General features: G+C 45.0%; 1 protein-coding gene across 3 annotated transcripts in view; it reads right to left on the reverse strand.

Annotated features, from left to right (window-relative positions):
* The window catches only part of SRBD1 (S1 RNA binding domain 1), a 268,478-nt gene that overhangs the window by 162,428 nt on the left and 93,356 nt on the right, over positions 1 to 12,694 (reverse strand). For all 3 annotated transcript variants that reach the window (XM_069768624.1, XM_069768625.1, XM_069768626.1), the window contains 2 exons: positions 12,321 to 12,417; positions 4,142 to 4,249 (listed from right to left, as the gene is read on the reverse strand). In XM_069768624.1, coding sequence (XP_069624725.1) covers positions 4,142 to 4,249; positions 12,321 to 12,417 — 205 coding nt within the window. The remainder of the gene's footprint in view (positions 1 to 4,141; positions 4,250 to 12,320; positions 12,418 to 12,694) is intronic.

Consider the following 12,694-nt stretch of genomic DNA (forward strand, 5'->3'; position numbering starts at 1 on the left):
GGTGCAGCACATACCAGGATGGGGACGCAGGATGGGTGCAGCACATGACAGGATGGGGACGCAGGATGGGTGCAGCACATACCAGGATGGGGACGCAGGATGGGTGCAGCACATGACAGAATGGGGACGCAGGATGGGTGCAGCACATACCAGGATGGGGACGCAGGATGGGTGCAGCACATGACAGGATGGGGGCGCAGGATGGGTGCAGCACATACCAGGATGGGGACGCAGGATGGGTGCAGCACATGACAGGATGGGGGCGCAGGATGGGTGCAGCACATGACAGGATGGGGACGCAGGATGGGTGCAGCACATACCAGGATGGGGACGCAGGATGGGTGCAGCACATACCAGGATGGGGACGCAGGATGGGTGCAGCACATGACAGGATGGGGACACAGGATGGGTGCAGCACATACCAGGATGGGGACGCAGGATGGGTGCAGCACATGACAGGATGGGGACGCAGGATGGGGACGCAGGATGGGTGCAGCACATACCAGGATGGGGACGCAGGATGGGTGCAGCACATGACAGGATGGGGACGCAGGATGGGGACGCAGGATGGGTGCAGCACATACCAGGATGGGGACGCAGGATGGGTGCAGCACATGACAGAATGGGGACGCAGGATGGGTGCAGCACATGACAGGATGGGGACGCAGGATGGAGCAGCACATACCAGGATGGAGACCATATACCAATATAAATGCTCGCCACCCGGGCGTAGAACGGGTTCAATAGCCTATATATATATATATATATATATATATATATATATATATATATATATATATATATATATACACACACACACATAGATACAGAGTACAGACCAAAAATTTGGACACACCTTCTTATTTAAAGATTTTTCTGCATTTTCATGACTATGAAAATTGTACATTCACACTGAAGGCATCAAAACTATGAATTAACACATGTGGAGTTATATACCTAACAAAAAAGTGTGAAACAACTGAAATTATGTCTTATATTCTAGGTTCTTCAAAGTAGCCTCCTTTTGCTTTGATGACTGCTTTGCGCACTTTTGGCATTCTCTTGATGAGCTTCAAGTGGTAGTCACCGGGAATGGTTTTCACTTCACAGGTGTGCCCTGTCAGGTTTAATAAGTGGGATTTCTTGCCTTATAAATGGGGTTGGGACCATCAGTTGTGTTGAGCAGAAGTCTGGTGGATACACAGCTGAAAGTCCTACTGAATAGACTGTTAGAATTTGTATTATGGCAAGAAAAAAGCAGCTATGTAAAGAAAAACGAGTGGCCATGATTACTTTAAAAAATGAAGGTCAGTCCGTCCGAAAAAATTTGGAAAACTTTGAAAGTGTCCCCAAGTGCAGTGGCAAAAACCATCAAGCACTACAAAGAAACTGGCTCACATGAGGACCGTCCCAGGAAAGGAAGACCAAGAGTCACCTCTGCTTCTGAGGATAAGTTTATCTGAGTCACCAGCCTCAGAAATCTCAGGTTAACAGCAGCTCAGATTAGAGACCAGGTCAAAGTCCACACGAGTTCTAGCAGTAGACATATCTCTACAACAACTGTTAAGAGGAGACTTTGTGCAGCAGGCCTTCATGGTAAAATAGCTGCTAGGAAACCACTGCTAAGGACAGGCAACAAGCAGAAGAGACTTGTTTGGGCTAAAGAACACAAGGAATGGACATTAGACCAGTGGAAATCTGTGCTTTGGTCTGATGAGTCCAAATTTGAGATCTTTAGTTCCAACCACCATGTCTTGGTGCGATGAGAAAAGGTGAACAGATGGACTCTACATACCTGGTTCCCACCCTGAAGCATGGAGGAGGAGGTGTGATGGTGTGGGGGTGCTTTGCTGGTGACACTGTTGGGGATTTATTCAAAATTAAAGGCATACTGAACCAGCATGGCTACCACAGCATCTTGCAGCGGCATGCTATTCCATCCGGTTTGCGTTTAGTTGGACCATCATTTATTTTTCAACAGGACAATTACCCCAAACACACCTCCAGACTGTGTAAGGGCTATTTGACCAAGAAGGAGAGTGATGGGGTGCTACACCAGATGACCTGGCCTCCACAGTCACCAGACCTGAACCCAATCGAGATGGTTTGGGGTGAGCTGGACCGCAGAGTGAAGGCAAAAGGGCCAACAAGTGCTAAGCATCTCTGGGAACTCCATCAAGATTGTTGGAAGACCAGTCCCGGTGACTACCTCTTGAAGCTCATCAAGAGAATACCAAGAGCGTGCAAAGCAGTCATCAAACCAAAAGGTGGCTACTTTGAAAAACCTAGAATATAAGACATAATTTCAGTTGTTTCACACTTTTTTGTTAAGTATATAATTCCACATGTGATAATTCATAGTTTTGATGCCTTCAGTGTGAATTTACAATTTTCATAGTCATGAAAATACAGAAAAATCTTTAAATGAGAAGGTGTGTCCAAACTTTTGGTCTGTACTATATATATATATATATATATATATACACACACACATACACACACACATACACTGTATTTATAAAATGTATTACTTTTTTTTTTTTTATTTGTCCTCCTAAGAGATATGAACTTGAGTGATGAGTGATTACCTATACCACACATGACAAAACTTTAGTACTGCAGTGTACTGCATAATTACAGAATCCGTCTCTTCCTCAGCCCTCAATCTACTAAAACTCTTGTGCATGCCCTCATCATCTCCCGCCTCGATTACTGCAACACCCTCCTTTGTGGCCTCCCCTCTAACTCTCTTGCACCACTCCAGTCTGTCCTCAACTCTGCTGCCCGGCTAATCTGCCTCTCTCCTCGCTACTCCCCTCCTTCTCCCCTCTGCAAATCTCTTCACTGGCTCCCAATTCCCCAAAGAATCCAGTTCAAATTACTAATACTGACCTACAAAGCCATCCACAACCTGTCTTCTCCCTATATCTCTGAACTAATCTCCCAATATCTTCCCTCATGTAATCTTCGATCCTCACAAGACCTCCTACTCTCCTACACACTTATTCATTCCTCACACAACCGCCTCCAAGATTTCTCCCGAATATCTCCCATCCTCTGGAATTCCACGCCTCAACACGTCCGATTATCCACCACCCTCGGATCCTTCAGACAGAACCTGAAAACTCATCTCTTCAGGAAAGCTTACAGCTGGCAATAACCATTCTGCCTCACCAACCACCTGAGCTGCCGCCTCACCACCACCAGAGCTGCCGACTCACCATCACACCAGAGCTGCAGCCTCACCACCACCAGAGCTGCCGACTCACCACCACCAGAGCTGCCGCCTCCCCATCACCCGAGATGCCGCCTCACCATCACCCGAGATGCCGCCTCACCACCACCAGAGCTGCCGCCTCACCACCACCAGAGCTGCCGCCTCACCACCACCAGAGCTGCCGCCTCATCACCACCAGAGCTGCCGCACCCCCGACCTTCTGTCTCTTCCCCACCATCCTGTAGAATGTAAGTCTGCAAGGACAGGGTCCTCTCCCCTCTGTACCAGTCGGTCATCGTAAATTTGTTTACTGTAAACGATATCTATAACCCTGTATGTAACCCCTTCTCATGTACAGCACCATGGAATTAATGGTGCTATATAAATAAATAATAATAATTACTGGTGTAACTGAAGAGTATCTGATGGGCTCCGGCTTGTCAGTCACAAGTTTGGAGTTTTTTTTCTTAAATGTTTTCACAATAGACAGAGGCACTTAAGGGGTTACAGTGTTATTATCAGAGCTGGCTAGTTACTGCTGGTGCCGCCACTCCCGCCCCGTTAATCAGGCCACTCCATGTACTGGTTGTGGACAGACACCGTATAAGTAAGGAGGCCATCACTGAAGGGTTAAAAGAGTTTTCTTGCTAAATAGTCACCGATAAGAAGGAAAAGTGATACATTTAGGATAGCTGGGAGTCCAAACAATCCAGAGGTCCTTCAGGAAACAGTAGTGCACAGCTACATTCACTTCTATGGGACTATTGGAACAACCATTATCAATGAACACAACCTCGCCATTCACAGAGGAGACTATAGGACCTGCTTTTTCAGGTCCGATGGGGGTCCAGGGATCATGCTAGTGTATTTCTAGCATCTCTTTCTTAATATTTCATACTTAAAGGAAACAAAAGCACGACTTACCAATAGACGACACTGAGCGGTGCAAAAAACCTCCTTTGAATGAGATCGGCGAGGTATCTTTCCGTTTCTCTACACGCTGTTCCATTTCCTATGGCCACTGTATAACAGCTGGAAAATGAAAGAGGCAGAGTGGAGGATTAGTCTATGATCTCTCACTGACTGGATGGAGAGCATAGTAAAATATTATAAAAAAAATGACTGACTTATCTAAGAAAAAAAAATAACAGGACTGTACTTCACAGATAGCCATAAACGCAAGATAGTCTACAGCTATTCCTACAGACCCAGGCACACACATGCACGTCACATGTTCAATGGGAAAAGTGGAGCATCTACCCTGAGAATAAGGGAGTGGGCATACCGAAATACGACATGCTCAATCCAAGGGGTTGGACACGGTGATTCTGGAGGTCCCTTCCAACTCTAACATTCCATGATTCTCTGATTCTATGAGTCCCTCATAACTCCAACATCTCCCTCTGATGGAAAGTCAGGTCAGCCATCATACGTTAGATGGTCAGACATTCCCGATACAATAGGAGGGTTCTATGGATGTGGACTAATGTTTATGTCCATGTAAAGAGTCATTTTAGATGGGTATCTGCATCCTCACACCAGTGTATGAGGACTGCATATTGTGCCTGGAATCCAGCTGAAGAGGACATTGGGTATGGAAAAGCTCCACCCACATTTCTTTTTCAGCTGGATGCCCGGTGGAGTATATTCCAACTTTAGGATCTTCCAACTTGTTTATTCCAATCTAGTGGACTTATGAGAACAATCGGAAGCCTCAGGAACCACAAGAGGAATAGCACTGAATTTAAAATGTAGGAATCATGATTCTCAAGTGGCACAACCATGACACAGGGGATTGCATTGGTGGCCAAGAACCTACTGGCCTATAAGCGTTAAATGGCCACTTACTGACTATGCTTCCCAATGGGCAGTCATTTACTATCCGGTTGACACAGGCAGACTCTGCATCTGTGCACATAGGCAAAACAACCATGTGATGCTGACAATGATGATTTTTAAGTCCGCTTAAAAATAATTTTGTTTATTCCTCGGGTAACGCAGCCTGATTGCGAGGAAGCTAGCCACTTAAAGAATGGGATTTATTCTTTGTTTTACAATGCGAGCCTATGGGAGCCAGATGCCGCTGTGCCCGGCATACATCGTGAACACTGCTCAAAAGGGATTATAGGGGTTTTATCATCGTCTTACAAGGGCAAAATTGCAAACGGCGTGTAAAAACCAGCAACTTTGCAATTCACCTCTTATTAAAAATCCTCTCTATCCTCATAACAGGGGGGATTTTTTATTTCAATAGTGTACTGCTCATTTCCTACTTTCCCATCTTAACAGTCTATTAGAGGTGGAGAGCTTCCAAGACAAGTGATCGGCCACAAGGAGCCCGCGTTTGCAAGCCCTTTGCTTTAGAGCCTACAAGGTCTACACTGAAGCTGGCCGGATCAATGAATCTTCCCAAATTCAGTGTAAGTGGAGAGTCAGACGACCGAATAACGCAGACAAGGATCGAAACGCAATGCTTAGGACTGTCCATCGTCTTTCCTGACTGGAGTGTGACAACTGCATAGATGGAAAAGCCGCCAGTCAATCTTTACTGATTCCATGTCTCCTAAATAACAAAATGTCATAAATGGTAACTACTAAACAAAATCATCAACCAACCCAGCGCTGGATTTCAAAATCAACCCAAAAATAAAAGTAAAAAAATAAAACACAGATGGATCCAATTTGTGTGAATGTAATCGCTGACACTCATGATGTGACTCAGTGGTGTGTTTGGCCTTCACATGATCATAAACAACACTGACAACATCTGGGCATGTTCATGATGAGATGCCGGACGGTGTCCTGGGGGATCTCCACGCCTGGATCAGGGTATCATTGGTTCCTGGACAGTCGGTGGTGCTGCTTGGCAGGGTTGGATGCATGAATACATAATGTCCTAGAGGTTCTCAGGTGATTCAGGTCTGAGGAACGTGTGGACCAGTCAACAGCATTAAAGCATTCATTATCTAGGAACCGCCTCTACACTATGGATGCATGAAGCCGATCATTGCCAGCAACAGGGTAAGGTCTACTGATGGCTCTGACGATTTCAATCTGATTATTAACAGCAGTCAGGATACCTTTGGCCATCACATGGAGGTTTGTGCGACCCTCCAAAAATACGCAGCCATAGTTTATAACTGATTCATCGCCAAACCATCCATGCTGGATGATGTTGCAGGCAGCATATCGTACACCCCAGCATCTCCATGCCCTTTCATATCTGTCACAAGGGTTCAGTATGGATCATCTGTGAAGAGAACGGGGTGCCATTAGTTGTCCTGACAATTCTGGTGTTCTCTGGCGAAAGCCAAGCTGTCCGGTACAGGTCCTATTACAGAGCATCAGACCCTCATGTCACCCTCATGGAGTTGGTTTCTGACCATTTGGTTGGAAAGAGGCACACTAGTAGTCAATAGAGATTATTTTGCAGGGCTCCTCCTGATCCTCCTCGCACAAAGGAGCAGATACTGGCCCCGTTACTGGGTTGATTGGCTTCTAACTCACTGTCCGGTTCTGTCCTCTTATATCAGCCAGTGTACCGGCATTTGGTCCTTGGTCTTGAAACTGCATTCGGACACAGAAAACCTTCTTGAGATGGCACGTATGGATGTTCCATCCTGGAGGAGCTGCACTGCCTGTGCAACACAATTGTGCAGCAGGTACCACCTCATGCTGCCGGTAGCGACAATGACCCCAGCAAAACTAGAGAATAATTGGTCACAAAGGACAAGGAGACCGTAAATATCTGCAGACACCACAATTCCCTTTTATGGGGGCAGTCTTACTGTGCCTGCCTAGTGCTAACAGACACTGCAAAAGAGCAAGAACAACTTCAGAGAGGATCACTCTGTCCAGGGGACCCAGTACATCCATGCATTAGTTGGACACAGTGCTGTTGAGTCGGAGTTGGTGTCCATTTTGGTGGAGTGTATGTTGGAGTCGGTATAAACTAGAACGACTCTGAAAATATGTGATACATTGGGTTCAGTAGTTCAGTGCAGGACGTGCAGAATATTTCTTCATAATAATTTTGAAAAATGATGAAATGTACTAGAAATGTCTGTTCTGCTCCTGATCTAAGGATCTCTGCTTTTAGTTGAGATGAATCTGTGCTGCATTTTATGCACATGCTCAGTAGTGACCAGTGCTGTGGGGTTATAGATGAGATGAATGTGTGCTGCATTTTATGCACATGCTCAGTAGTGACCAGTGCTGTGGGGTCATAAATGAGATGAATCTGTGCTGCTCTTTATGTACATGCTCAGTAGTGACCAGTGCTGTGGGGTCGTAGATGAGATGAATCTGTGCTGCACTTTATGTACATGCTCAGTAGTGACCAGTGCTGTGGGGTTGTAGATGAGATGAATCTGTGCTGCTCTTTATGTACATGCTCAGTAGTGACCAGTGCTGTGCGGTTTCAGATGAGATGAATCTGTGCTGCACTTTATGTACATGCTCAGTAGTGACCCGTGCTGTGGGGTCGTAGATGAGATGAATCTGTGCTGCACTTTATGTACATGCTCAGTAGTGACCAGTGCTGTGGGGTTGTAGATGAGATGAATCTGTGCTGCACTTTATGCACATGCTCAGTAGTGACCAATGCTGTGGGGTCGTAGATGAGATGAATCTGTGCTGCACTTTATGCACATGCTCAGTAGTGACCAGGGCTGTGGGGTCGTAGATGAGATGAATCTATGCTGCACTTTATGCACATGCTCAGTAGTGACCAGTGCTGTGTTGTAGTTGAGATGAATCTGTGCTGCACATTATGCACATGCTCAGTAGTGACCAGTGCTGTGGGGTCGTAGATGAGATGAATCTGTATTGCACTTTATGTACATGCTCATTAGGGAGGAAGCGCTTTGGGCTCGGAATTGGGAGTCAGAGAAATTGAGTAGTCGGGAGTCTTGGCTTACTGACTCCACAGCCCACTTGGACAACGCCACGTTCAGTATTTTACATCAGTATTTGTAAGCCAAAACCGGGAGTGGGTGAAAAATACAGAAGTGGTGACGTGTATCTATCCTACTTCTCTCTGATTGCTCCACTCCTGGTTTTGGCTTACAAATACTGATGTAAAATATCTGAATGTGTGAACGTGACCTAATATTGGCTAATCCCCCTCCCCACATGGAGGTGCTGCAGTAGACGGGTACCATGTGATCGTCCCCTATTGGGACCCATCTAACATATGAGGATCAGATCAGGTGAGATCTGACCATCTAGTTCTGTTTCTCCAGCAGCCATTTCTGACAACGTCCCCGCCGCCCGGCTTCTCGCGTGACATCACCAAGTGCCGTTATACACGCAAGAAACTTTCACCTTCATAAACAAACAGAGACGCTAAATCATTAAGTGCGTTCTTCATCTTTACACATTGACCTCGCTCTCATGATCGTATTCCGCAAACACAATTACCCGGGACTGCAGCCGACGAAACGACGGGTCAATGTAATTAACATATAATTGATCAATTAGCCTCTCTCCAATTATCCCTCCAACAACTTTTCCTTTGATAGGTATTGCCCTGAAAACATGATAATTAGCTCAGATTTAATTATGCCTGCGCTATCTATTATGTATTGCCCTGCAAATTAACCTATTTCTAATTATCAGACAGACGACGTGCTCAGACGCTCATCGCCACTTCTCGGTGCCGGGTAATTGCCGCAATGTCTTGTGCTGCTGAATGGAGATATAAGCCCCGAAACCGAAGGGAAAATCAATCACCTACGGAGAATAATTCGTCTTTGTCAGCCTCATGCAGCAAACGCCATCGGCGGAGGATTGCAGATCTGACTGCATATCACAGGGGGGGTAAAACAACCAAAATATTTCGGACATCACCCCTATAAGAGGATATGATTTTAGGCTATAGTTAGGCTTTCCTTTCCACCCAAACATAAAAGGGGTTTCCATAATTAAAAAATCAGGGCTTGGCTGCTGTGAATAGGGCCGATTTACTAATCCTGCCTAAAGGTACCGTCACACTAAGCGACGCTGCAGCGATACTGACAACGATCCGGATCGCTGCAGCGTCGCTGTTTGGTCGCTGGAGAGCTGTCACACAGACCGCTCTCCAGCGACCAATGATGCCGGTAACCAGGGTAAACATCGGGTTACTAAGCGCAGGGCCGCGCTTAGTAACCCGATGTTTACCCTGGTTACCATCGTTAAAGTAAAAAAAACAACCACTACATACTTACCTTCCGCTGTCTGTCCTCGGCGCTCTGCTTCTCTGCACTGGCTGTGAGCGCCGGGCAGCCGGAAAGCAGAGCGGTGACGTCACCGCTCTGCTTTCCGGCCGCTGTGCTCACAGCCAGTGCAGAGAAGCACAGCGCCGGGGACAGACAGCGGTAGGTAAGTATGTAGTGGTTGTTTTTTTTACTTTAACGATGGTAACCAGGGTAAACATCGGGTTACTAAGTGCGGCCCTGCGCTTAGTAACCCGATGTTTACCCTGGTTACCAGTGAAGACATCGCTGAATCGGTGTCACACACGCCGATTCAGCGATGTCTGCGGGGAGTCCAGCGACGAAACAAAGTTCTGGACTTTCTTCCCCGACCAGCGACATCACAGCAGGATCCTGATCGCTGCTGCCTGTCACACTGGACGATATCGCTAGCCAGGACGCTGCAACGTCACAGATCGCTAGCGATATCGTCTAGTGTGACGGTACCTTAAGTTTTAGGCTAGACAAGTCTTAAATGTGCCAGATGTGTCATAGTGGTTCATGTTAGTGTAACCGCCGATTTAATTATTATTTCATTAATTAATAGTCCACATGAAAATAAGCAACTTTGTAATATATCCAGAGAAATCTATTACTTTCTCCTCCAGGACTGATCTTTCAATTTATGAGTAACCTCTGTCAAACTCATATTCAGTGAGTTAAAGGGGTATACCCATCTCCAAGATCCTATCTCAATATGTAGTAGGTGTAGTAATAATATTATTAGCAAATGCCTCCAATTATAAATGTAGTATAGTTCTTCTGATTTGCAATGGCAATTACCCCATGTGCAGGGCATTGCAGTAGCTTAGGTATGCGTGGTTACAACTACTCACACAGCGAGTTAGTTGTTTGTGATCGTAACCATGGATACCTAAGCTTCTGCACATCAGGTAAGCGACATAGCGAATCAGAAGAACTATACTACTTTTCTAATTGGAGGTATTTGCTAATATTATTATTACTACATCTATTACATTTTGGGATATGATCTTGGAGATGGCAATAACCCTTTAACCTTCGTCCGGCTGAGTAGGTACAATTGTAACTTTTCAGTTTTAAAATTGAAATAATTTTTTTTTCGAAAAGCCGTAGAGGGCTGAAATTTCGTGACATCTCTGCAGTTTTGGTCCAGAATATATTGGCCAAATTTCAATAAAATATATATGAAGGTACAATTGTACCTCTGCAGCCTGTTAACGTTGTAAAATTATGCAGCCTGACGAAGTTTAAAGAGGTTGTCCACTACTTTTACATCGATAACCTATCCTTAGGATAGGTCATCAATGTCTGATCGGCAGGGATTCGACACGTGGCGGCCCGGCTTACTGTGCACCGCCCCTGAGGAAGCTGCTATACGAAAGCAATACTCATGATATTCTCTTTATTTCTTAAAACAATGGACCATCTTGTTTTTATTTTTGTTTTGTTTTTTGCACACACTGTATTTAGATGACTATTTCCAGATGATTTTTCCTTTTCCTTTATCTGCAGCAGATAAAACAGGGATTTTATCAAAATTGCGGGAATAAGCCTAGTAAGTGACACATCGATGGAATCAAGGTCTCTGTCCCTACATCACCTGCATGGTTCCTTTTTTTAAAAGGGAATCTGTCACCACGTTTTCGCTACCTAATCTGAGAGAAGCATAATGTAGGGTCAGAGACCCTGATTCCAGCGATGTGCCACTTGCTAGGCTGCTTGCTGTAGTTTTCATAAAATTATTCTTTTATCAACAAGTGATTATCACTAGAGGACTATGTCTCATGTGCAGGCTAGTCAGGCTAATCTGTGTAGCTCCGCCCCACCACCACTGATTTCTGTGTACACTGTGCATAGGCAGAAAACTGCCAATCAGTGGCGTGGGCAGGGTTATACAGAGAACAGTATTCAGAAAACTGATAGGTCTGCAGAAAGTAAAAAAAAATTTAATCAAAACTAGACCAACCACTGGAGTAAGCGATACATCGCTGGAATCAGGATATATATCCCTACATCATGCCTTTCTCAGATGGGGTAGCAAAAATCTGATTACAGATTTCCAATTGGCCCAGTTTGGTTCATCGTTTCTCAACAAACATTGTGGCCATGAAAAAAAAAAAAGAAATCTTTCATTGATCTCTTTTTTTTTTTTACCTCATTCATTAAAATTGAATTATCATCATTAGGATTAATACAGAAAAAGCAGAAAATAAATTGCAAATTTTGGAGAACGCGGTTGTGCTCAAGAATGTGCCACTTTTTTTTTTTTTTTTACTTTGCTCTTGATGTTTTTAATGTGGGGCTTTTAGGGTGGTCAGTCATAATTTACGCCAGGAATGGAGTACAATGTAATGGAAATCACACTGTGCTTTATAATGCACCAGAGTTAAAAGGTGATCAGCACTTAAAGGGGTTGTTCGCTACCAGAAAAAACCCTCGTCAATCCCTATGTTTCTCCACGAGTAAAATAACCCCTATACTCCCCTCCGGTGTCAGTGGCGTCAGCACGGACTCTCCCAACATTGCTATGTCACATGATCCCTGCAGCCAATCAGTGCTGGCTTCACTTTCCCCTCCTACGGACGTAACGGACATCCGGACTAAGTGACAGCTGCGGAGGGTCAAAAATAGGGATTGTGAAGGGATCGTCAGAGTAGTAGACAACCCCTTTAATAAAATTGTCATAGCGCACTCTAGCGGTATTTTGTCGGTGTAGCCCTCAGCTGAAGTAAAAAAAAAGCCATTTCTGAGACCACGGCCTCCACTGAAACCGAAAAGCAACTATATTAACCCTTGTGGCTTATTTTAATGACTTAAGTCCCCTAGGGGGACAGAAGAGATCAGCTGCACACAGAGCACACAACAGAAAAACAAGTTGCCCTCACTTGAAATTCAGCAAAAGTTGTCTAATTTTTTCGGCTTCCTGCATGGCGCGCCCGTGTCCTGTGTGCAGATACACAACATCTGTATGAAGAATTTGATCTGAAATGAAGAAAAAAAAAACAATATAAAAAAAATCATATACAGTATTCATCATGGCATGGGCAGCACACCGTCTGTTAACACGGGATGAAGCGCTGCCGAGAACGATGATTTTTAAAAGAGCCTGAAAATCATTTCACCTGGCGACTGAGCGTTTTGCTCGGGTGTTTGCAGGACCCTGTACACATTAAATCATCATCCAGTCAAAAAAATTCACTTTGGTTTAAATTTGTATGATCGGCTGTAGACAGACGGGTCACAAACCACCCCGACTCTG

Source organism: Ranitomeya imitator, chromosome 5 (assembly GCF_032444005.1).
Source record: "Ranitomeya imitator isolate aRanImi1 chromosome 5, aRanImi1.pri, whole genome shotgun sequence".
Taxonomy (NCBI): Eukaryota; Metazoa; Chordata; class Amphibia; order Anura; family Dendrobatidae; genus Ranitomeya; species Ranitomeya imitator.